The sequence below is a fragment of the Panthera tigris genome, chromosome C1 (assembly GCF_018350195.1).
Source record: "Panthera tigris isolate Pti1 chromosome C1, P.tigris_Pti1_mat1.1, whole genome shotgun sequence".
Classification (NCBI taxonomy): Eukaryota; Metazoa; Chordata; class Mammalia; order Carnivora; family Felidae; genus Panthera; species Panthera tigris.
This window is the reverse complement of record NC_056667.1, coordinates 50,483,201-50,507,844: the sequence shown is the minus strand read 5'-3', so window position 1 is coordinate 50,507,844 and position 24,644 is coordinate 50,483,201. Positions and strand designations below refer to the sequence as shown.

General features: G+C 42.6%; 2 protein-coding genes across 2 annotated transcripts in view; both read right to left on the bottom strand.

The window, feature by feature from the left end:
- The window catches only part of L1TD1 (LINE1 type transposase domain containing 1), a 28,376-nt gene extending 22,713 nt beyond the window's left edge, over positions 1 to 5,663 (bottom strand). Inside the window, exons 1-2 of the mRNA XM_015540914.2 lie at positions 5,559 to 5,663; positions 5,341 to 5,470 (exon numbers count right to left, since the gene is read on the bottom strand). Of these exons, the coding sequence (XP_015396400.2) occupies positions 5,341 to 5,470; positions 5,559 to 5,663 (235 nt within the window). The remainder of the gene's footprint in view (positions 1 to 5,340; positions 5,471 to 5,558) is intronic.
- Positions 5,664 to 12,694: 7,031 nt separating this feature from the next.
- PATJ (PATJ crumbs cell polarity complex component) overlaps positions 12,695 to 24,644 on the bottom strand; it is a 362,131-nt gene continuing 350,181 nt past the window's right edge. The window contains exons 44-46 of the mRNA XM_042997423.1: positions 23,012 to 23,118; positions 19,465 to 19,588; positions 12,695 to 15,080 (exon numbers count right to left, since the gene is read on the bottom strand). Of these exons, the coding sequence (XP_042853357.1) occupies positions 14,934 to 15,080; positions 19,465 to 19,588; positions 23,012 to 23,118 (378 nt within the window). The 3' untranslated portion in view covers positions 12,695 to 14,933. The remainder of the gene's footprint in view (positions 15,081 to 19,464; positions 19,589 to 23,011; positions 23,119 to 24,644) is intronic.

The following is a 24,644-nucleotide window of genomic DNA, read 5'->3' as shown; positions in this document are numbered from 1 at the left end:
GAAGATTTTGCCTGGTTCTAGTTGGATTACCAAGCTGACACCCTGCCACCTGCCAGGACAACCCTGAACCTGAAAGGAAAGGTGTTCTTGGACCTGTAGCAGAATGCTGAAGGAAACCGGCCTGGAGTTCTCTGGCTGAAACACAGCCCTGACATTTATTCTGCTTGGAATGCCTTTCCTCACCAAATTCTACCCTCCTTTCTAGGTCAATCAACTCATTTGTCAAAAAAGTTTTAAGTTTATTTATTTTGAGAGAAAGAGAGAGAGAGAGCGTGGGGGAGAGCCAGAGGGAGAGGAAGAGAGAGAATCCCAAGCAGGCTTCATGCTGTTAGCCTGGAGCCCAATGCAGGGCTTAAGCCAAAACCAAGAGTCAGACGCTCAACCAACTGGGCCACCCAGACGCCCCTCATTTGTCAAATATTTATTGTGTATGTACTATGTGCCAAGAACTGCTCTAACAAAGTTTTGCTTTGATGACACTTCCTCTAAGAAGTACCTTATTGGACTCCATAGCATCAGTTAGGATCCGAGTCCCAGCATCCTGGGACTTGTGCTATTCAGCCACTCATCACTGTGCACAGTCATTGTGTTCTTGGAATGCAATAATGCTCACTCAGAAGAGCTGGTTCCAGATTCGGGCTGTTGGGTTAAGACGACCACTCTACCAGCTGTGTGACTTCAAGTAAGTTAGTTACCCTCTCTGAGCTACTTTTTAAGAATCTACCAAGTAGGCAAAATAATACCTATTTCATGGTGTTGGGAGAATTTGAGATAATTCAGTTAAAGTACCTTTCCCAGTGCTTAGAATTCACTAATACATGCACATTGCAACAAGTCTGTTAAATACAAGAAAGTATAGGGAAGCCAAGATACCTCCAACAACCTGTGTACATTCTTTCAGATTTTTCTACACATACATGTACTTACATAAAATATGAACCTCTTACATCAGTGACCTTACCTTGTTTGGGGATTTTGATGAGATTTGAGTTAAATATAAAAAAGCAATTGGGGAAGAATTATGCATAATTGAAGTTCTCCAGCAATGAAGATGAGATCTCATCAGGCAATTTACTTAACCTCTTTATACCTCTGTTTCCCGTAAAACTAGAAATACTATGGTACCTACCTCACAGGTTGTGGATTAAACGGAGTAAGACATGATGGGGCGCCTGGGTGGCTGAGTCGGTTACGCCTCTGACTTCGGCTCAGGTTATGAAATTGCAGTTCGTGGATTTGAAGCCAGAGTTGGGCTCTGTGCTGACAGGTCAGAGCCTGGAGCCTGCTTCAGATTTTGTGTCTCCCTTTCTCTCTGCCCCTTCCCTGCTCACACTCTGTCTCTGTCTCTCTCTCTCTCAAATAAATAAACATTAAAAAAATGGAGTGAAACATGCAAAAGTTTTTAGAATAGTGCCTTAGGCATGGTAAGCCTCAAATGTTTGCTATTAATGTTGTTAATTTCATCATTTGTTTAAATGCTTGGCAGGTTTCCCCCCCCTCAAGTAAGTCCTACATATTTTTTTGTTAACGTTTTTTCTGGGTAATAATTATTGTCATTGCAATTGTGAATGTATTTCCCCCCAAGTCTCTTGTTGATATGTGGGAGAGGGGTGGCTGATATCCTACTGCTAATAGCTCATGGCGCAGCATCTGTTGGGATAGCTAGATCTTCTAAACAGATTAATTTTAACTTAACATGTTAATTGAAAAGATAAAGCCAAGCAGCGAGTTCTAGGATTGGTAGAGAAGGCTCGGCCAAACTTGCAGGGGAAGGTCTGCACAAGGTTTGTTGGAAGCTGTGATAGGGGACTGCGTCTTGACGGATAAGGCATTTTGCACATCTTGAGGGTGCTGGGTTCCCATAACTGCTTGCCTCTTCCTCAGTGGAGGTGCCAAGGTGGGAGGCTCTGCCCCCAGCTCCCACTGATGCTAGGACTCCAAAAGAAGAGAGCTGGCGAAGTGGAATCAATAGCCTAGGGTGTCTGTTGTGTCCGTCTCTACATGCCCTGGAACTAGAGACTCTCTCCCTTTCCTTTTCCTAAATTTGTTCTAAATTCCACAGTGACCACCCTATTCTAGCCCTGACTTTGTAGCCAAAGAACCACCAAGGGATTGGTTACAGCTCTCCTTTAGGGTGTAGTACTATTCTCACACACATCTCCTAATCTAATCTTTCTTTGGCGAAGAGTGGTTTCTATGGAGACAGGATACCTAATCCTACCTGTTATTAAAGATTCTAGTTTCTTGTTTCTCATCACAATTTCAGGGTGGGGATACCCCCTGGATTTCTGTAATGAGAGCAAAATATTTCTTCCGAACAAGATTTCCCTCTAACGGCGTATGAATCGGGTAAATGGGAAACCCGCGCCATCTTCTGGCCACGAGTGGGAGTACCTTTCTTAAGACCCATTGTTCTTTAATATGAAATACAGGTTTTTCTCTTCTTTCCTAGTTGCTAAATCGGAGGTTCTGCGAACTTCAGCGTGTGTTCAGCGAAGGCTCACCTGAGCTAGGTTAATGCAGATTCCGATTCCTAAGTGTGCGTCTGCCTGTACCAGGATTCTGACGTAAACTGTTCAGGGATCACACACTCTCAGAAACAGTAACAATGATGGGAGGAAGGCCAAAATGTGAAACGAATAACGGTTTTTAAAAATTGTTTTCTAATTAAAAAATAAAACACTTCTGAGGCGCCCGACTGGCTCAGTCCGTAAACCATGTGACTCGATCTCGGGGTTGTGAGTTCAAGCCCCACACTGTGTGTAGAGCTTACTTAAAATCTTAAAAAAAAAAAAAAAAAAGAGGGGTACCTAGGTGGCTTAGTTGATTGAGTGTCTGACTCTTGGTTTTGGCTCAGGTCATGATCCCAGGGTCGCGGGAACAAGCCCTGAGTCGGGTTCTGTGCTGAGCGTGGAGTCTGCTTAAGATATTCTCTCTCTCTCTCTCTCTCTCTCTCTCTCTCTCTCTCTCAGGGTGTCTGGGTGACTCAGTCAAGCGTTAGACTTTGACTCAGGTCATGATCTCACAGTTCATGGGTTTGTGCCCCATGTCAGGCTCTGTGCTGACAGCTCAGAGCCTGGAGCCTGCTTCAAATTCTGTGTCTCCCTCTCTGCCCCTCCCCCTGCTCGTGCTCTGTCTTTCTCTCTCAAAAATAAATAAACATTTAACTAATTAACAACAACAACAAATAAGATTCTCTCTCTCTCTCTCTCTCTCTCTCTCTCTCTCTCTCTCGGGTGTCTAGGTACCTCAGTCAGTTCAAACGTCCGACTCTCGAGTTCAGCTCAGGTCATGATCTGACAGCGTGAGATTGAGCCCTGTGTCAGGCTCTGCACTGACAGCACAGAGCCTGCTTGGGATTTTCTCTCTCTGTCTCTATCTGCCCCTCCCCTGCTCATGCTTGCTCTCTCTCTCAAAATAAATAAACTTAAAAAAAAAAGAAAATTAAAATCACATATAATCCCAAGAAAAGCACCATTTTATAATCTTTTTTCCTTTTTTTTTTTTTCAGTTTTGTGCAAAATTTTCTTTGAAAATATGCATCATTGGGGCGCCTGGGTGGCTCAGTCGGTGAAGCGGCCGACTTTGGCTCGGGTCATGATCTCGCGGTCCCTGAGTTCGAGCCCCGCGTCGGGCTCTGTGCTGACCGCTCAGAGCCTGGAGCCTGTTTCAGATTCTGTGTCTCCCTCTCTCTCTGCCCCTCCCCTGTTCATGCTGTCTCTCTCTGTCTCAAAAATAAATAAACGTTAAAAAAAAAAAGAAAATATGCATCATTTTCCTTTGGGTGGCTGTAAGCCATGTGGTATCTAACCTTGCCCATGGTTACTGGTGGACCTCTGGGTCATTTTAACTTTGTAAATAATAGTATAGTATCAGTATGACCATCCATTTACATTAATCTTTGCGTATGATTTTTATTCTTTCCTTAGGGTATAATGGGAATGACTCTGGTACAGATTGATTCTTGATAATATTGCCAGTTCATTGTATCTTCTTTCAGTACATTAGCAAGAACTTCCAAAGCATGGAATTGCATAGATGAAAGGAGTCAATTCTTCTACAAACATAATAGTCTCCAATTCGAATAAGAGACTATCCTTCCAAATGTTTAATGGAATTTTACAAACCATGAAGTATCTCCTCTCTAGGTACACTTTCTTCTGTTCTTTGTTTCCCTTTCTCCTTTTCCTCCAAGCTAAAAAACAAGTTTGGATTTTGATGATTTGTTATTCACTATTAGCCTAATTTTAATAAAGAGGTAGGGATAACAGGAGAGTATGAGGAGAAAAAATAATATACATTTTTTCGTAATGAAATATGTAATATACCAAGTTCAGTCCAACCTTATTGAGTGCTAACTTGGTCAGGCACTATGTTAGGCCTCATGGGATGAAGTAAGTGGTGATCTAATTCATGACCTAGAGAGGGACATAGGTATGAAAATAATTATAAAAAGTGATGGATGCACTCATAAAACGAGGCTTAAAGTATAGATAGTAATAATAGGTAATTCATTTAACTTTCCTATGTTATGCGATCCTATGAAGTTGGTTAGGTATTAGTCTTATCATCATCATTCCCATTTTACAGATGGGAATACTAAGGCACAGAGTAACTCACCTAAAGTCCTAAGAGCCCGATTTGAACCTAGGTGTTCCTGCTCCAGAGTCCATGCACATAACCACTAAACAATCATGTCTTTCTGTAATACCAAGCAGGGGAGGATTATAGCTCTCGAGGATCAAGAAGGATTTTTTAAAAAATTAAAACTTACAACTAGTGTTAATTGAGCATCTATTAAATGGCAAGCAGTGGGCAAGGAGTTGGGTATACAGCAGTGAAAAAGATAGTCACAGTCCACGCCTTCATTAAGCTTCCAATCTAGTAGAGGAGCCATACAGCAAAACAAAACAAAACAAAACAAATGAATACATAATTATATACTTTACATATATATATTTATACTTATATAAATATTTATATATATAAATATATATATTTATACTTTATATAAATATTTATATATATGAATATATATTTATACTTTATATAAATATAAATATATATATGTGTATATATATATATATTTAAGATACACAATAAAATGATAAGACTTCCCCAGAGTAAGGGACCTGGAAGGGAGCCCCTGGTAGGGGAAACACTTAAGGACTGAAATCCATGCCCCAGCCCCCAAACCTAAACATCTCTAACTTATTACTCAGTGTCCAAGGGCCAGGCAAACGGAAGCAGTCTGGGTCATGGAAAAGCGGGGATTTCAAGGCAGTGGAACGTGGTCATAGGACCAAAACACCAACAGCTAGCTACAAGGATGATGTTTACCTTCCTGTACTGTTAACAACCTGGCCTGGTGGGAGCACCAACATTCTGAGCCTTTGCCCGCTTTGGAGGTCACACAAGCTTTGGCTGCAGCCCGGACTCCTCTGCCATCCCTCACTTCTCCATCTGGTTTCTGGAAGACATCGGGAAGACTCAGCTAAATGAACATCTTGTTTTCCCCTTGCTGGCTCAGCCTGGGATTGCCGAGACCAGGGACTCACAACGTCTCTCGTGCGCCCCCGCGCGGCCATCTGCGAACTTGCAGGCTGCCGCTGCCTGTGGAGTCCAAAGGGAGCAAGTTTGGCGCAGGTGGCTGGGGTTTTCATTTCTAGCCTCTCCTGATGGAAGGGAATCAACCTGCTGTTGAAGCACGTGGCCTGTCTTCATAAGCGTGCAGCAAACCAAACACCTGGCAAACCTCCCTGGTTAGAATCCTCTTATGGCGGCAGAAAACCAGTGATCAAAGGAGGGTTTGAAAGAGGGAGTAATTATGTTTCCGTTTTGGACATGAAACTCCAAGGCTGGGGAGAGAAGTCCTAGTGGTGTTTCCAGCGAGCCCTTGAGCTCTGGCTCAGATCCTTAAGCCATATTTTATTGATGCAGCTTTGCCTTCTCAAACGATCACAAATAATGGCTTCATGAAGCCTGCTCTGTGGCTGAGGGGCTTTCAGGTGAGGAAATCATCTACTCACTAGTCCGACGCTAAGGGGAATGAGATGCAGGTAGGCGCTGGTGTGGTCCTCTAATCCAAGGAAACAGGGACGCCACTCCCACCCTTATGCAATGGCCCGAAACAAGTGTGTTGTGGCCTTCCCATTCCTGAAAACAACACGTTTTCAGTTTAATTCATGAGTCAGAACGGGGCTATCTGGACTGCATTCTATTTGACAGCCAGAAAAGGAAGTCTGTTTGAGAGCAGATGGGGAAGTGGTTTACAGAGATGATGCAAAGCCTGCCTGCACCTGTTGTGTGATGCTGAGCAGGTTTCTAACTTACCTGGTTCTTAGTTTCCCCTTCTGTAAACAATAGGGACAATAATACCGATCCTGAAGTATTGTTGTGAAGATTCATTAAGTTCCCTACCCGCCCCCCCCCGCCTTTTTTCATTATGCAAAATTTCAAACATACAGCAAAGTTGAGAATCTAACAGAGAACATCCACCAACAAGATTCTGTCATTAACACTTTACAAGACTTGTTTTCCAACACCTCCTATCCATCCTTTAAAAAATGTATTTCAAAGTAAATTGCAGAGTGATTTTTAAAATAAATTGTATTTGGGGCATCTGGCCTAGTCAATCTGAAGAGCATGTGATGCTTGATCTCGGGGTCATGAGTTCGAGCCCCACATTGGGTGTAGAGATTACTAAAAAAAAATAAACTTAAGCAAAAAAATTGTATTTGGCACTGTGCCTGGCCACATATTTTAATTCAATAAATATTTGAATAGTTATTCTGTGCCAGGAACTATGCTAAGTGCTGGGGATACAAAAATGAGAAAGACATTGTTTTTGTCCTTAAGATATTCAGAATTTGGAGCAAACCAGAGGCAAGTTAACAGATACCTCTTCTCCCACCATCTAGTTAACATTATAAGGGAAGCTCAGGGTGTCCAGAAGCCGTGGAGAGAGACTTATCGGGGTCTGTGGAGTCAGAAAGCTTCCCTGAGGAAGTGGCATTTAAATGGGTACTTTCGGGGTGCCTGGGTGGCTCAGTCGGTGAAGCCTCCGACTTCAGCTCAGGTCATGATCTCGCGGTCCATGAGTTCGAGCCCCGCATCGGGCTCTGGGCTGATGGCTCAGAGCCTAGAACCTGCTTCCGATTCTGTGTCTCCCTCTCTCTCTGCCCCTCCCCTGTTCATGCTCTGTCTCTCTCTGTCACAAAAATCAATAAACGTTAAAAAAAAATAAAAAAAAAATAAATGGGTACTTTCTTATAGTCCATGAATGCTACTATATACGTGGTGTGCACATAACTAGCTTTACTCTATACCCCAGGGGAGGTAAGCCAACACTAGAGGTGCACCCCAATCAAGAATCTATGTCCAAAGATGGATAATTGGCAACTGAAAGACCATATGCTCCTGGGATGGCTTTAACTTTCATCAAAAATGAAAGGGTGCATTAATTACCTTATGGGTGATTTTTAAATGCATGAAGTCAGTGTGTTCGAAATCTGTTGTTGGTAGAAAGATGAAAGAGGCACTCCTCCCCCTTTGCTTAAATAGGGTCTAATGATCTAAAGACCAACACCTTCAGGGGATCCTGCTAGGTCTGGAACAATCAGTTCTGCCTTCCCCCTCCCACCTCCAGCCCGCCCCCTCAGGAAGCATTATTTATCTGATGGGACAGAAAGTCTGAATGTTGTTGCAGTTACCTTGGGAGTGGAACTTTTTAAACCAGGTGTTTGTGGAAGGACCTAAAACAATTGTTCTTAACTCTGGCCACATGTTAGAATCCCCTGGGGAACTTAAAAAAAAAAAAAATCCTTGAGTCTCACCTTCCCTCCCCGCAGTCCCCATTTAATTGGTCTGGGGTGTGGCCTAAGCTTTGGGCATTTAAAATAGCCTCAGATGATTTTATTTTATTTTTTTAACGTTTATTTATTTTTGAGACAGAGAGAGACAGAGCATGAACGGGGGAGGGTCAGAGAGAGGGAGACACAGAATCTGAAACAGGCTCCAGGCTCTGAGCTGTCAGCACAGAGCCCGACGCGGGGCTCGAACCCACGAACCGCGAGATCATGACCTGAGCCGAAGTCGGACGCTTAACCTACTGAGCCACCCAGGTACCCCAAGCCTCAGGTGATTTTAATGTGCAGCCAAGGTAGTGGTCTAAAAAGACAGACTGGGCAGCTCACTGAGCTTTCTGGACAGGTGGGGGCTGTGTGTTGTGCTGGGAACACACGTTTATATAGGCGGCTGACTCCGTCAGACTTGCTCTGGATCCAACACAGCTCAGCAAGGCAGTGAGGGAGGAGGCCTGTATTCCTGTCTTTAACTTGTTGGAGGCCACTGGTATCTATCAAAAGAGCTTGGCAATTGTAGGGGCGCCTGGGTGGCTCGGTTGGTTAAGCATCTGACTCTTGGATTCAGCACAGGTCACGATCTCATGTTTCTTGAGTTCGAGCCCGCATCGGGCTCTGCGCTGATAGGGCGGAGCCTGCTTGGGATTCTCTCTCTCTCTGTCTCTCTCTCTCTCTCTCTCCCCCTCCCTCTCTCCCTCTCTCTGCCACTACCCTGCTGGCGCTGTCTCTGTCAACATAAATAAATAAGTAAACTTAAAAAAAAAAAAAACTTGGCGATTGTAAATGACCACAGATAGGAAGGAAAAGGGAGAGTGCGTTAGAGAGTTGTGACTCTCTAACTTCTCTATGTATCCGAGTCACCCGGAGAGCCTGTTAAAACATAGATTTCTGGGGCGCCTGGGTGGCTCAGTTGGTTAAGCCCAACTCTTGATTTCAGCTCAGGTCATGATCTCCCAGTTCCTGAGATGGAGCCCTGTATTGGGCTCCGCCCTGACAGCATGGAGCCTGCTTGGGATTCTCTGTCTCCCTGTCTCCCTGCCTCTCCCCTTCTCATTCTCTCTCTCTTGAAATAAAGAAACTTTAAAAAACAAGAAACACAGATTTCTGGGTCCTGCCCCCAAGATTGCAATTGCTTTGGTCTAGGGCAGAGCATACATTTGCATTTCTCCTGGATGATGCTGCTGGATGTTGCTGAAGCTGGTCTGATTACACCTGGAACAGAATTTCATCTGTGTTAATGAACAATCTGGGCAAATTCCTGAGGGTGAGAGAGGATGAGAGAGCTGGGCTTTTTCTTGGAAGTATTTTGTGACACGAGGGTTAATATGACTGCCAGAGACTTAGATGGAAGCTAAACATGAAGTGCTTCAAACACATGCTGAGTTTGGACTTTATTCTGAGTGCAGTGAGAAGCCACCTAATTAGGCCTACAAGTACCTGGGGGCCCCTGGGTGGTGGCATGGCAGAGGCCAGGTCTCAGTTGGCTGCTCCTGGGGGACCTGGGGAGGTGGTAGTGGTGATGGTGACTGCCCCACAGCTGAGGACACCAGAGCGGGCAGGAGGTTCAATGTTTACCCTAAGGCAAGGCCGTCCCTAAAGGAGTTGCAATCCAAAGTCCCATGATGTCTGGGATAGTTAATGTTGTATGTTAACTTTGAGGGTGCTTTTGGATAACACTGACAATTTAAATCAGTAGACTTAGCAGATTGCTCTCGGTGATATGGGTAGGCCTCATCTAATCAGTTGAAAAGAATAAAAAGACTAGCCTTCTTGAGCAAGAGGAAATTCTTTGAACTTCATCTGCACTGTTGACTCTCCTGGGTTATGAGCCTGCCAGACTACGCTGCGGATTTTGGGCTTGCCAGCTTTCGTCATTGTATGATCTGGTTCCCAACCTTTAAAATCAGATAAATCCGATTCCTCAGGATATGGGGACCATTGGAACCTATTTTCAAACAGCTATCCTGAAGTTCCCAGGAAAAGAAACCATAGCTCTGGCCTTGAGGGGAGTTAAATACCAGCAGCAGCCCCACCTTCACTCCACCATTTCTTCGGTTCTCCCAGGAGAGGAAAGCTAGGCACGTGACCAGTCAAGCCATCAGACAGTTGACTGTGCACCTGTCATCAATTAAGGCTACCTTGAGAAGAATGCATAACGCAGAGGGTATCGGGGAAGTCCTACCTCGGAAATTCTTCCCAGGATGTGGAGATATATGGGGAGTTGATAGATCAGCTCTTTTTTTTTTTTTTTTGTCAGCAGCTAAAAGGTCTATTTTTCTTTGTTTTCTAGGCTTTGTCTTGAAGGTGCCTTGTGTTGTAGCGCTAAGTTAGGGAGAACTGAAATAAACTTTAAAAATTTAGGCAAATTTAGAAGCCGTGTGTGGGTGCGCTACAAGAGTGCTAAATTGATGAATCCCACTGAGGTTTACTGAGGATCTAGAAAGAGAATCAGAGAAATTTTTGCTCCTGTGTAACTTCGCCCACCAGGAGTCCTACTACTTAACAGTAACATCTCAGGGACCCAAGACCAAAGCTGCTTATTTTCTCCTTTAAGTGACTGGAAATAGAAATGCTATTGGAAGGGTGGGTGGAAGTAAGTGGAAGGGTGGAAGTGAGTCTTTGACACATGCATGTGCATGCACGCACGCGTGCGCGCGCACACACACACACACACACACACACACACACACTACCCTTCCAAACTTCAGTTTGTATTGGCATTGTGCAGTGAAATGTTTCTTTTTTAGTCTTTTTACTTTTAATTTAGAGACAGAGAGCAAGAGCATGGGAGGGGTTGTGGGAGAGGGGGGAGAAGGGGGGAGAGGGAGAGAGAGAGAGATGGGGGAAGGGAGGGAGGGAGAGAGAGAATCGTAAGCTGACGTGGGGCTCATGGGGCTTGATCCTATGACCCTGGGATCATGACCTGAGCTGAAAGCAAGAGTCACAGGCTCAACCAACTAAGCCACCCAGGTACCCCTCTTTCAGTCTTTACTTAAATATAGAGAATCTGACAATTCTCTGTCAAAAACTTTGCACTGGGATGGCAAAACTGTAATTATTACCCAAATTAAAAATGTTGTGTTTAGGGGTGACTGGGTGGCTCATATGGTTAAGCATCTGACTTTGGCTTGGGTCATGATCTCACAGTCCCTGGGTTTGAGCTCTGTGCAGACAGCTCAGAGTCTGGAGCCTGCTTCAAACAGTGTCTCCCTCTCTCTGCCCCTTCCCTGCTCACGTTTTGTCTCTCTCAAAAATAAACATTAAAAATAAAAAAAAAATGTCGTGTTCAAAAGTCTATTCTGATTGACTTTAAATAGAAACATATAAGTATAAATAAAAAAATATAATGGAGTAGGAACTTGGAGCTAAAAAAGACGGACTGACCCAGAGGATTCCCTAAGCATGGGACCTCCAGTATTTGACAAGTATACCGGAGAGAATTAACATGAATCTGACCTCATCTGTTTTTAAAGAGTCTCATCATCTGGGGGAGGAGGCGGACTTCTTTGACAACAGATGGGCGGGAAAGTGTGTGGTTGGGTTAAAAGAGCGGGGGTCGGCAATTCCGAATCTCTGGAATGAAGGTGTGTGCCAGGTTAAAATTCCTTGCCAAAGGGCTGCTGGTACTTGAAGTGCCTTGCCTGGTTCTGGAGGCAGGAGAGCAAACCCACGGAATGGATCTAACTCCCCATCCCGGCAGCATGGCTGATGGTGGAAGCCTTGGTTTCCGTTCAGTTGTGGCTTTTTATTAGCACAGGCTCCAGTGCCTCAGGCTCACACCATTAGAATCAGTGACACATGTCGCTGATTTGGGGCAAAAGTTCTGAACTAAGCCACCATCAGAAATATGTTTTTTCAAGGTCATTGATTGAAATCAAATCATCAGCATAAATGTCTAATTTCAGGCCACTTCCATATATAGGAAAAGAGGTTTATTGCTAATGTTTATGTAATACATTAGAGCCAGGCACCTCTACTAAGGTCTAGACTTGGACTTTACTCATTATAGTACTTAGAAACTTCCCATCTCCACCCCTTTCTAACTGGAGAAACTAAAGCAAGGGGTAATTAAATAGCTTGGACAACGTCACAAAGCTAGTGAGTCAGGATTCAAACTCAAGAGGATGCCAGGACTTGCCCTCTGGATTATCATACTGGCTCTTTTATAAAGCATCTATTTTAGGAGTGCCTGGGTGGCTCAGTCGGTTAAACGTCCGACTTTTAAAAAACATTTTTAGTGTTTGTTTATTTTTGAGAGAGCGAGTGAGTGAGCAGGGGAGGGGCAGAGAGAGGGAGACAGAATCCCAAGCAGGCTCCTTGCTCTCAGCACAGAGCCTGATGGGGGGCTCAAACCATGAACCATGAGATCACAACCCGAGCCAAAACAGAGTCTGATGCTCAACTGATCCACCCAGGTGCCCCTAAACATCTTACTCTTGATCTCAGGTCAGGTCTTGATCTCAGGGTTGTGAGTTCAAGCCCCATGTTGGGCTCCATGCTGGGCATGAAGCCTACTTAAAAAAAAAAAAAAAAAAAAAAAAAAAAAATATATATATATATATGTATATATATATATATATATATAGAGAGAGAGAGAGAGAGAGGGAGAGGGAGAGGGAGAGAGAGAGAGAGAGAGAGAGAGATGGGGTGGGGGAGAGAACACCTATTCTAACACCTGGCAACATACTTGCCATGAGATAGCTATTAATGGATCCCAGATTTTAATAGTACTGGAAAACTTTGTGAAAAGTTGGATTCCCCCTGGCCCCGCCCCGCCCTTTAGGGAACAAAGAGGCTGAAGAAAAAGCCAAATCAGATGCACAAATTGCACTTTTTCATATATAATAAGACTCTTATTTGCTCTTTAGGCAACTATACTTATTTATAATCTTTGGATACAACTTACACATACATTCAGCAGTTTCATGTTTCCTGATTTACTTCCCTCTCATGCTAGAACCCCAATTACTATACTTAGATTTCCCAAATGATGAGGACAAAACAATATATGCACTATGACAGAACCACCTTCTTCAAAACATTCCCATCTTCGTGGTCTCTTGGCTTGTCAGTAAGTTCTGATGCAAAGAAGCATTTTTGGCAAGGCAATTACTTAGAGACGGAACCAGTTATGAGAATTTTGGTCAATTTACTGCAGTAAGGAATATAGAGCACAATTCTTGTATCAATAGACTTCTAGTGGCATGACCTAAGAGGATTATGTGTGAGACACAACAGTATATTATTTCAAAATGTATATTTAACGGCCATTCCATCAAAATCAAGCAGATTCACATTTCAAAAGTATTACACGAAGTCATATGTGTGGGTGTGTGTGTATGCACACACCTACTTTTTATTTTAAGGTGCATTTTCAAGTTTTATTTGGGCTTCATTGCTTCTTGGCTGCCTCAGGGGTTCTTACAGGTACAATTAGCATAGAACTTCTGAGGCCGATAGCTTCCTGTGCACTGAAAGACAAGATCCTCATAACACTGCACATCTTGGATACATTAGAAATTCCACAAGCCATATGTAACTTCAGAAAACTTAATGCCAGTCATGAAAGACATTTCCAACATAAGATTTAGGCACTCTATACTTTGGAATAGCCACAAAATATTCCCACAAGAGTTAATGCACTTTGTGATTACATCTACTCAAAGATAATTCTCAGTTAAAATCTGTAATTATTAAATAACATTTTAAATTAGAGCCCATTACATGTTGACAATTACGGTGGACCATTCGCAGCATAGTGTTTTAGTTCAAAGATGCTACAATACTTCAATTACCGATCCTGGTACCCCTCTCTTATGGTACATTTTTTTACAGAAGAACCTAAACTATTCACTGATGAGCAGCTCCCCCATTTTCCTGTGAATACCTACATAAGAATGCCCCTATTCAACTTTAAAGGTATTTTTGTATTTTCTGCTGTAGTTGCTTTGTTAGCGTGTAAAACTTCGGCAGATGGGGGGCTTCCTGACGATCAGGAAACATTAGCCAAGTACCCATCACTGATTCTCAGGCTGAGTTCATTTCCACCGTCACTTTGCGGCTAAGCATGTTGCTCTATCCCTATGTTCCTACAGATTGTACTGCTAGCTTGACCGGTATGGAGCCAAGGGGAAGGATACTCAAATTTGTCACTCTACTTTGCACAAGTCCAAGGCCACCCAGGCCACATCTGACTTACGATCTCTACAGTGTGGTTGTCAGGCTTCCACCTCGTCTTCTGAAGACTGAGGGTGGGAATGATGCCTGCCTACTGAGATGCCATTAACTCCAGATGAACTTCCTGGACTTGAAGGTAATTTAGCATGGTTAGAATTCAGAACATGGATGCTAATTTTTCCTGCTGAGAATAAGGTGCTTTTTCTCAGTGGTATACATTTATTTAGCTAAGAAAACAATTAGAAAGCCTTCCAGAGTTTTCACATTACAGTGTGCATATTGATTCATCATAATCACCAATGACTAGTTTATAAAGATCCGCCAGGGAAACGAATTTGAGACTTACTTGACTATAAGTCGTGCAGAAAAGAGCACAGTAATTTCCCATAGGAGAACTGGGTATTTTATCATGGGGATCAAAGGTAAGTTAATTATACTACTAATATTTTCTGCCATACTTGAAGAGACAATTAGCATACGTAAATCATGAGTGAGACGACAAGTTGCTTAATGTTTGTTTCTGTTCATCAGATGCCAAGTGAGCTTGCTGTTAAGCCTCTGAGTGAGGAGGAATGGGCAGAGAAGGGCACAAGGAATGAGGGGTTGTTAACTTCGGTTTCAGCAAATATAATCAGAACCAGCTACTACTAGTAGATAAACATGGATGTTAGATACATATCAGAGAAGACTCATTCGAGTTTTGGAAATTAACCCCACCAAGAGGTGACGGTTGATTTGGAAAATTCACACGAAATCTAGCTTCCTCTCCTGAGCAGAGAGGGTGAGATGGGAAATGAAAGCGGATTCTAGTGGAGGCTGCTTTTCATCCTCTCTCAGGGCTTCATCTTCCTATGGATATTCTATAATACCTATCTTGAGATTAGGACCCGAGGCTCATGACAGCACAGTTAAGGTTACAGTCCCTTTCTGGTGTTTTAGAATGGCCACAGCTTGCTCATGAGTGACACCTTCCAGGGTCTCGCCATTAACGGCTAAAATCTGATCGCCTCGCTTCAACCGGCCGTCATCTGCAGCTGCTCCCTACAAACAAGAAACATTCCAGTTTAATCCAGGACCACGCAGTTAACAAATAATATTAATATTAGGGTGTGTTCATCAAAAGAGTAACTTTAAAAACTACCAGTTAAAGTTATTTCTAGGTAATGTTTTTAAACTAAGAAAATTAAGAATGTAGGATGTGTTATTTGAATAATGGTTGAATAGTAACCATAATTATGCACTGTTTAAATAACATACTAGTAGAAATGTACTGACATTCACATTTCTTTTAATACGAGTAGGACCTTATTTCAATATTCCATACTGAATGGAATTTGAATGTCATATTCATGAATACCTAATATACTGACAAAGGCAGAACTGAATCTGGTGTTAAGTCTTATTGCCAGCACCATCATGATATAGGGTTCCCGTTGCATTATTAAGATATCTTCCCTGCAGTGATTGGTCAAAAATGAGTGTAGCCTTGGGGCGTCTGCTGGCTCAGTCAGAAGAGCATGAGACTCTTGATCTCGGGTTTGTGAGTTTGAGCCCCGTGTTGGGTGTAGAGATTACTCAAATAAATAAGAAAAAGATGTAGCCTCTAGATGGGGTGAATTGTATAGTATGTGAATTCTATCTCAATAAAGCTGTTCTATATATAAATACACAAAGTATAGCATCTCTGAAGTTTTGCAATATCATATTCAAAAGCTTCAGCTTATCTTTGATCATTTAGGGTTCTAAATGACTACTTTCATTATACATTCAGTCATGCTTGGCTCCTCAAAATTGCACAAAGCAAGTGAAACTTGGGCTTTTTTAAATTCTAAAGCCAAGTACCTAAAAATACCATGATATTACTAGAAATATTTTGGATGGGTAAGGAAAGAAAAAACCTAGGAAAAGATTTGTAGGAGGCTTTCTCCTTCTGTTGGGGTAACTGTGAAAATCCCTTAAAACATCGGTGCTGGAAGAATCCTCTAAATGGTGTTGAAGTGCTGGGGAAAATAATTAAGGCCCACAGGCACCCCTGTCCTGACTCACTCAGAAGCCAAACTAAGAGGCACTAACTAATGCTTCAGAGACTGGGGTCTACCTGCAGCATGAAGGTCCTGAGGTGATGGGTGAATTATCTAGACTGTCAAAACCGTGGAAAGGGTGGAATTCTGGTATAATAAAGAATATTCAAAACCATGTCTGTACTGGGGGGAAATACTAAAATTAAATAAATTGTAACTTCATTCAAATCTTTTTTTTTTCTTTTACGAAAGTGTGTTAACTGAAACACAGACAAGATTAACCAACTTGTGGATAAAATCAGAATTACTTAGCAAACTTGATTTTATTAAATGTTACAGGCTAAGATTTGAGGGCTTTAGGAAACCTCAGATATCTGTGTAATTTTTTTTTTAAAGCATGTTAAGTTTTTCAAGTTTTCATTTTCAGTAATGCAAAACAGGATGACGTTTCAACTTTCTGCGATTTGTACATTCTTTAACAAAAATTTTTTAATGTTTATTCATTTTTGAGAGGGAGCAAGTGTACGTGCACAAGTGGGGGAGGGGCAGAGAGAGAGGAAGACAGCATTTGAAGCAGGCTCCAGGCTCTGAGCTGTCAGCACAGAGCCTGATTTGGGGCTTGAACCCAGGAACCATGAGATCATGACCTAAGCCAAAGTCGAGTCGGACCCTCAACTGACTGAGCTACCCAGGAACCTCCCAAATTTATTTCTTAGTTGAGCAAGAGAAGTATTAAAAGAAGCTTAGGGACACTAACAAGGTCACATAAAAACTCACACCCTGTGGGCATCCGAGATTCAGAAACTCAAGAAGACAAACATTTTTAAGAATATATGTTCATTGTTGAAAAACAGGGAAAACATACAGCTATCGTTTCTATAGCTTCCAAATTCCTATGGGGGAAATGTTTACCTTAGCATCAAAATTCATTTTTATGATGGACTTCACCATTTAAAAGAAAGAAAAACTTGGGGCGCCTGGGTGGCTCAGTCGGTAAGCATCCGACTTCAGCTCGGGTCATGATCTCGTGGTTTGTGAGTTCGCGCCCCGCATCGGGCTCTGTGCTGACAGCTGGGATGGAGCCTGGAGCCTGCTTCGGATTCTGTGTCTCCCTCTCTCTCTGCTCCTCCCCCACTCACACTCTGTCTCTCTCTCAAAAATGACTAAACATTAAAAAAAAAAAAAGAAAAACTTGGGGCGCCGGGGTGGCTCAGTCGGTTAAGTGTCTGACTCTTGGTTGGCTCAGATCACGATCTCATGGTTCGTGGGATTGAGATCCGTGTCGGACTCCGGGCTGGCAGTGTGGCCTGCTTGGGATTCTCTCTCTCTCTCTCTCTCTCTCTCTCTCTCTCTCTGCCCCTCCCCTGCTGGTTCTCTCTCTCAAAATAAATTTAAAAAAAAAGAGAGAAAAACTCTTTTGCCAGATTTTGGTTTACTGATTGTCTAAAGAAAACTTTTAAATTTGGATATACTGGTTTCACTCTAACAAATGAAAAAAGAAAAAGCCATCAAATGAGATTGAATTATAATAAACTCTATGGAACTAATAATTGTTTGCACTAGAATATTCTTTTATTGAGACTGAACTAAGTAGGCCATTAGCTAAGGCTTTAGAACTTTCTCTTTTTTTAATTGGGCTTCTCAGATTTAGCCGTGCCTTACTTTGCAAACAAGGGTCTATTCCTTAAAAATAAAACATACCAGGGATGTTCAATATTTCCTACTATGTTACTACTTGCATAGCTGCTTTCTAAATGGCATCTTCAGTGAGGGTCTTTGAAAAGAGATTCTGTGGGAGCTGCAGCACATTCATTATCCCCCACTGCTTTGTCCCACTGTGATTTGATGGTGGTTTCTTTTCAAAAACCCACCAGCAATGCACGGCCATTTCATCCTCCACTGTATGTTCTGGTGACCCGACAAAAGGTGCCTGGCCCTGGCTCACTACCTAGGAGTTGTCTAGATGGGCGTGGCTGGTGTGGCCTTCTAACTCTGGACTGCAGGTCAAAAGGCCTGAGAAGCTAACCAGTCCTCTGATCTACCTACAGTTACGAAGTGAGCAGGGAATTACAAACATTCTGGAAGGGCTTTACAGAGAGGCAAAGGCAGGGAAGTAGATTGTGTTTTACACTATTCTTATCTATATAGTGGCTCTTTTAAAAAGCAGAGTATAGGGGCGCCTGGGTGGCTCTGTTAGGTGTCCAACTCTTGGTTTTGGCTCAGGTCGTGATCTCACGGTTTTGTGAGTTCGAGCCCTGCATTGGGTTCTGTGCTGGCGGTGCGGAGCCTGCTTGGGATTCTCTCTCTCCCTCTCTCTCTGTCCCTCCCCTATGCTCTCTCGCAAAAATAAATAAACTTAAAAAAATAAAAGCGAAGTATAATAATGCACCCAAAGAATAATTATCACAATTACTTACGGTGTTGCCTTAGGAAAAGGAGGGTCTCTCAGTGGCTTACCACCTTGGGAATTATTAGACTGGGGCAGCACCACTATCCAGAATGTTTCTGATCTGCTTTCCCTCTTCCCTTTTGCCCATCACCAGGTCAACAGATGTGTGTGTTTGGGAATAACATGTCTCCTTATTAGGCACCCTAGCAAATTGGAAACAGGTGGGTAAATCTGCAGCTACCTAATGTGTTCCAAAAGGAAATGCCAAATGACTTAAGGATTATGTCAGGTCATGGTTAGGCTCAATTAACAGGTGCTAAGAGCCACACAGGTAAAAGTAAACTTGTTATTTAGTGTAGAGTATAGCTTTCTAGAAAGAGAATCTACCTTGTTTATTCTCTTAAAGAACTTTATTTCTTTAGGAAAGAGCAGTAGGAGGCCATCGGATCAATTAATAAAAAAAGACTGTCATAAAACCAATGAAGAGTAAAATTGTACTATTAATACTAAGTCCTTTTCCAAGATCTTCAGAATTGACAATAAAATTGAATTCCAACTTTAAAAGTCACAACAAAGTTAAAAGTAACTTATCGAAAGAGACAGCAACTTAAGGTAAAGGGTCCTGAGATTTCTGGTGATGTACGGCCATTAATGCTGCACTGACCCGAGGCTTGTGCAGAGCTTTCTGCCACGGCCCTGTGCTGTCATCTTTTCTTGAAGGAGAAAGCCAAACTTTTGTTCCAGCCTGGAATAACACTTCCAAGGCCAGCTTCCAAAGAGCCCTGCACTGCTCCTTATGTTGTGTTGTTGAAAGAAGACAATCTGTAAAATCGACTTTTGTAGTTTTTTTTTTTTTTCACTAGTCTGCTGTGGGAATGTCCTATACAAGGTGAAAATGCAATGAGCATACAAGCACACACCCAGGTATAGCTAAAAGTAAGCAAAGCAAAGCACTTAAAAAAAAATCTCACCTAGGTTAAAAAAAAAAAAAGTACAGTAAAAAGGAAAAAAATACCTTTGCAAATATAGTCTTGACATAAATTGGCAGGTCTCCATGGGGACTTCCATAACCCCCTACAATACTAAACCCCAATCCTTCAGAGCCTTTCTCCAAAGTAATAATCTTAGGTGGAGGTGTTCTGAAAACACAATGCACGCTGTTTAATTCAAGAATAGATATTGAGAGGGAATTTCATTTTAATGGAAGAACACAGATTTGAGAGAGACTTTCATACTGCGAAACTATGAAGGCCAGTTTATCAAATCAAACTCTCAGAGAGCAATCAGAAACTGATTTTTACATTTCCTGTGTCATGCAGGACTAATGGCCGATGTCTTAATGACTTGATATCTTAAGGGGTGTTCTCTTTCATAAAACTCACTGTTTTTTAGTGAAAAAGAAAGTCAGGATGCCGAGGTTGTTAAAGCAGCCATCTGTATGCTTGGCTTTTAACTTTTATGCTTATTGTGCTTACTGTTTAAAGCTGAATGAAATGGTCTCCATATCCTTGAAGAATGTGCATGGGGACAGAGAGGTAGGGTATCACCTTTGCTTAGTGGCAGACCACCAGTCTACAGGTGGGCTTCTCTCCAGAACAGGTGATGGCAGCCCAGTGGCTCAGTCAACTGCCGCTCCTTTTCTGCCTGAATAGCTTCACCACACCTCACCTACCACTTCCACCTAGGGAACCGGGGTGGGAACTCCTTCTTCAAAGCCCATCTCCAGTGTGATGCTTTCCTGACTCCCTTGGGAGAATTAGCCAATCCTCCTCTGTGCTCCCTTTGCACTTGGTACAGATTTCTAGTATAGCACTTGTCCTAAGATGGCGTGATCGCTTAGCCATCTTTCTCTTCCACCAGACCATGAACTCCTCACGTCTCTGTCATCTGAGTATTCCCAGCAGTATGCACTGTGCATGTCACCAACTCAGGATCATGACCATGTACGTGAGAAGTGGAGTCCAGGAGAGAAGAAAGAAGCCAAGGAGAAGCAAAATGGGTAAGGGCAATCTGTTTCAAATGGGTAATTTAGATTTTCAAAGTTTCGTCCAGTGTGGAAGTCTTCTCTCTTAGAAACAACATGGCTAAAAATTAAATTATCTACGTGGGCTCAAGTAGTTTAAGCTTATCTAATGCCAGTTTCTTCTTCCCAAATGCCCTTGTCCAAAGGGTAGAAACCTGAAGGAACTCCGGTACCCCAGACCCTGCCATCTTATTTGTAGGAGGTTCATTTTTGTATCGTGGCAGCCTCACCTGTTTTGTGGCAGCATGTGTGTGTGGGACACAGAGCCACGTGATACAAACTCAGCCACTTGTGATTTAGAGAATTTTGCAAAACTGGGATATAAGCAACCTTTGAATATGCTATTCTGTCTAACTAGAGTATTCTTCCCTCTCTCCCACCTCAATTTTGCCTGGCTTTTCTTAGGGTTGATTTTCAGCTGGTTCACACCAATAGGGGTGTTTATCGATGTACTTACTGGTTGTTTCCAGCAGGCAACCCCTAGTAATTGCTGAATGTCCATGCCGTATAAGGTGCTAACTGTTTTGAATGCCACTCCTGCTTATTCCAATTCTTTCAAAACTAAACTGAAGCATCAGTGCGTCCAAGTGTACCCCCTAATTGAGCTGTGCCACCCTGTCATGGTTTCACAGGACCCTGTGCTTACTTATCTCTCCCATGGAACTTAGCTCCCCTATGCTTATCAACTCTTACAAACATGGATTCAGGGGCCTGTTTTTCCAATTCTCTGGCAGTTCCTTGAGGACTGGGGCAATGCCTTCACTTATGTTTCAAAGTTTGAATCTCCCAAACCCCATCCAGGACAGTGTCTGACCTTAGGCAGGTGCTCAATAAATATCTGCTGAATTGATGATAAATTATCGCCTAGGGCCAAATGGTAATGACGTCATGGGTAAGGCTCTACATTTCATGACTTTGGGGCCTTGTAAGTATTCTTAGTAATGGCCCACTGGCCAGATGTGAATTTGATTCATGTTACCTCTTGCAAACACAGCCGCCCATTTCTAAGCATATTGAAATGGGAATCTAGATGTCCAAAGTATTGTTTTAGAGCTGGGCCCTGGGAGCCACCAAATCATTAGAGACCTTCATAATTGTGCTTCTTCACTATTAGAGACCTGTTTTCAGGGGGAGAAGGAGGAATGCAGTTCCACTCATCAGATGGAGTTTGCCTCCATTTATCTCACATTTTCAATTAGTTTTAATTTACTTTCATATAGAAGACTAATAAAAATATCTCCAAATGTTAACAGTGGTTGGATTATAAGTAATTTATAAATTCTTTTATGCTAGGGGCCCCTGGGTGGCTCAGTCGGCTAAGTGTCCAAGTTTGGCTCAGGTCATGATCTTGCAGTTTGTGGGTTCGAGCCCCACATCGGGCTCTGTGCTGACAGCTCAGAGCCTGGAGCCTGCTTCAGATGCTGTGTCTCCCTCTCTGCTGCTCCCCTGCTCGTGCTCTGCCTCTCTTTCTCTCAAAAATAAACATTAAAAAAAAGAAAAAAGTTCTTTTATGCTAGTGGTTCCCAACTTGCCAGGAGCTGTGAAATTATACCAAAGGAACCAAGATTATAAGGGCATCTCTGTACTTCTATAGGGACATCAAATTATGCTAAAAATGCACTAACTACTCTTCCTATAAGGGCCCTGATTTTTTTTTGGAAAGGGCCATTATAACTTAAAAATGTGCTAATTTTGTGTATTTGTCACATTTTAATAGCATGCATTTATTACTTTCATAAGAAAAAAGTAAAATGAGTTAAGATTAATATCCTTTCCTTAAGAAAAACAATCTCAAAGATGTCACGTAAGCTGTGAACTACCAGGAAAAAGTTGGAAATGGTGGTGATCATCAGATCTTTCTAATGAACCATTCAGATCAGTCAACAAGCATTTACTGAGCACACACCGGTGACCAGGCACTGGCAGTACCGAGAGCATTAACTTCAGGCGACATTTCTCCAAGTATGGATCCTCGGCCTATGGGTAGCAAAAGTGCCCTGGGGAACCCACTGTAGCCCACCTAGTCAGAATCTCTGAGAATGGGGTCAGAGAAATTAGCATTTTTAAATATGCTCCTTAGATATTTAATACGCACATTCTAGTTTGAGAAACACTGCTTTGACGAACAATTTTAACCGCGATGACTGGTTTTAATGAAGAATGCCAGGAGTTGTAACAGTAAGATTTAACCTCAGAACAAGATTTTAGCTTAGAAAACATAGTTCTTTGCATAATAAAGCAGGGTGCACCCAGGTTGTAAATATGGGATTTCTTAGGGAAGAAGGCACCATGTCAAAGTGACCAGATGTAGTGTGTGTGCAGGCTCCGTGACAGCAGTCTGTTAAGAAGTCCCATGTGAAGCAAAGCCTGGTGCGATATCAGGAAACCTTGGTGTGTTTCTGGAGATTCTCTAGGAGTTAGAAAAGGTAATATGTACTTCCCCCCCTCCTCTTCCTTAGAGAGCACTCTAGATTCTGGAAAAGGTCTCACTGAGCCTTGCCCACACATGTAATAGGCACTCTGCATCTAGAATACTCACTCAGTGTCTTCTGGATGGTGTTCAGCCGTGGGAGAACCAAGATGGTAGCTCGCAGACATGTTTTCAAGCTGAGTTGCTATGGCGCTTATATTGGTATCTGCTACAACCTGGGGGAAAAATTAGAGCAAGAAAATCCACTGTAAGTCAGGAGAGAATTGGAGAAACCATACCATATTCAATGGTTGGTTCTCATCCTCATGTCATTCAGACGACCTGCAGCATTTGACACAAATGGATTATTCTCTCAAATGGTTTTCTTCATTTGGCTTCCATAACACCATACTTTACTGGTTTCCTTTCTACCTGCCCGCCGTTCCTTCATATATCCTAAGCCTCTATTAGAGTGCCACAGGGCTCAGTCCTTAAATTTCTTATCTCTCCCATCTAAACATCCCCTTATCTCATCTCATCCCACTTGATAACTTAAATACCATCTACGTAATGATAATTCCTGCATCTGCAGCACCACCTCTTACCTCTAGATTTATATATATGTCCAGTCACCAATTAGTGGGATGTCCAACACCGACCTTTATTCCCATAACCCTCCTCATCTCAGGTAATGGCCACTTCATTCTGTCAGTTTCAGCAAATGCCTTGGTATCATCCTTGATTACTCTTTCCCTCACAACCTGCATTCAGTCCTCATAAAGTGCTGTTGGTCTTCCTACAGAATCATCTCTTGCCTGGAGTTTTACAAAAGCCCCCTTGCTTGTGTCCTTGCTTCCGCCCCTCCCCCACTCAGTCCTTAGCAGCTAGAATGGTCCTGTTAAACACAGCAGATTATTTCACTCTGCTTAAAACTTAAAGCAGAGGAAACCCAACTTCCTAGGATCACAAGCTCAAGTCCTTACTATGATCTACAAGGTCATTTGCAGGTGACCTACCCAGTTATGTCTCTGCCTTCAGCTCTTAACATTTTCCTCCGCATTCACTGGGTTCCAGCCACACTGGCCTCCGTGCTGTTCCTCTAACGTGCCAGAGGCATCTCCACCTCAGCGCTTTGCAAGTGGAACATTCTGCGTTCAGTGTCTGCATGGCTAGCTCCTTCACTTCCCTCAGGACCTTGGAGACTGTAACTAAAATTTCTACGCCAACACCCAGCCCAACATTTCATACCCTCCTTTGCTTTCTGATTCTTTTGTTTTGAAGAACAAAACAGAGGTCACATGCAAAGACAATAATACTCTCTAATAAACTATATATTTTTTAACCTTATTTATTTATTCCCTGTCACGTCATATGAGAGTATGAGAGCAGGAAGCCTGTCCGTTTCATTCACTACTGTATCCTCATTATGTTCAACAGTACCTGGCATATAGATGTTCAATTAATATTTGGTGATTGAAAGAAAGAATATCTGACTCCCTATTATTTTTTAAGATGGTTCCAGACAAAAGTATAGTACATGACATGTAAACACTTTATGTATCTGTAATCTTGCAAATAGCATTCAAAAGTATTCAAGAGAAATATGGTATAGCTCCAACAGCTCGTACTAGGACGGAGGTTCAATGAGTTCAGTTTCTGTCATTTAAATGGTGCTGTGCCTGAGTTTCAGCTTGCTCATCTGTTGAATGGGAATCAGAAAAGCCTGCCTTGTATGCTAAGCCTGGAGGTGTCTTCCACCTCT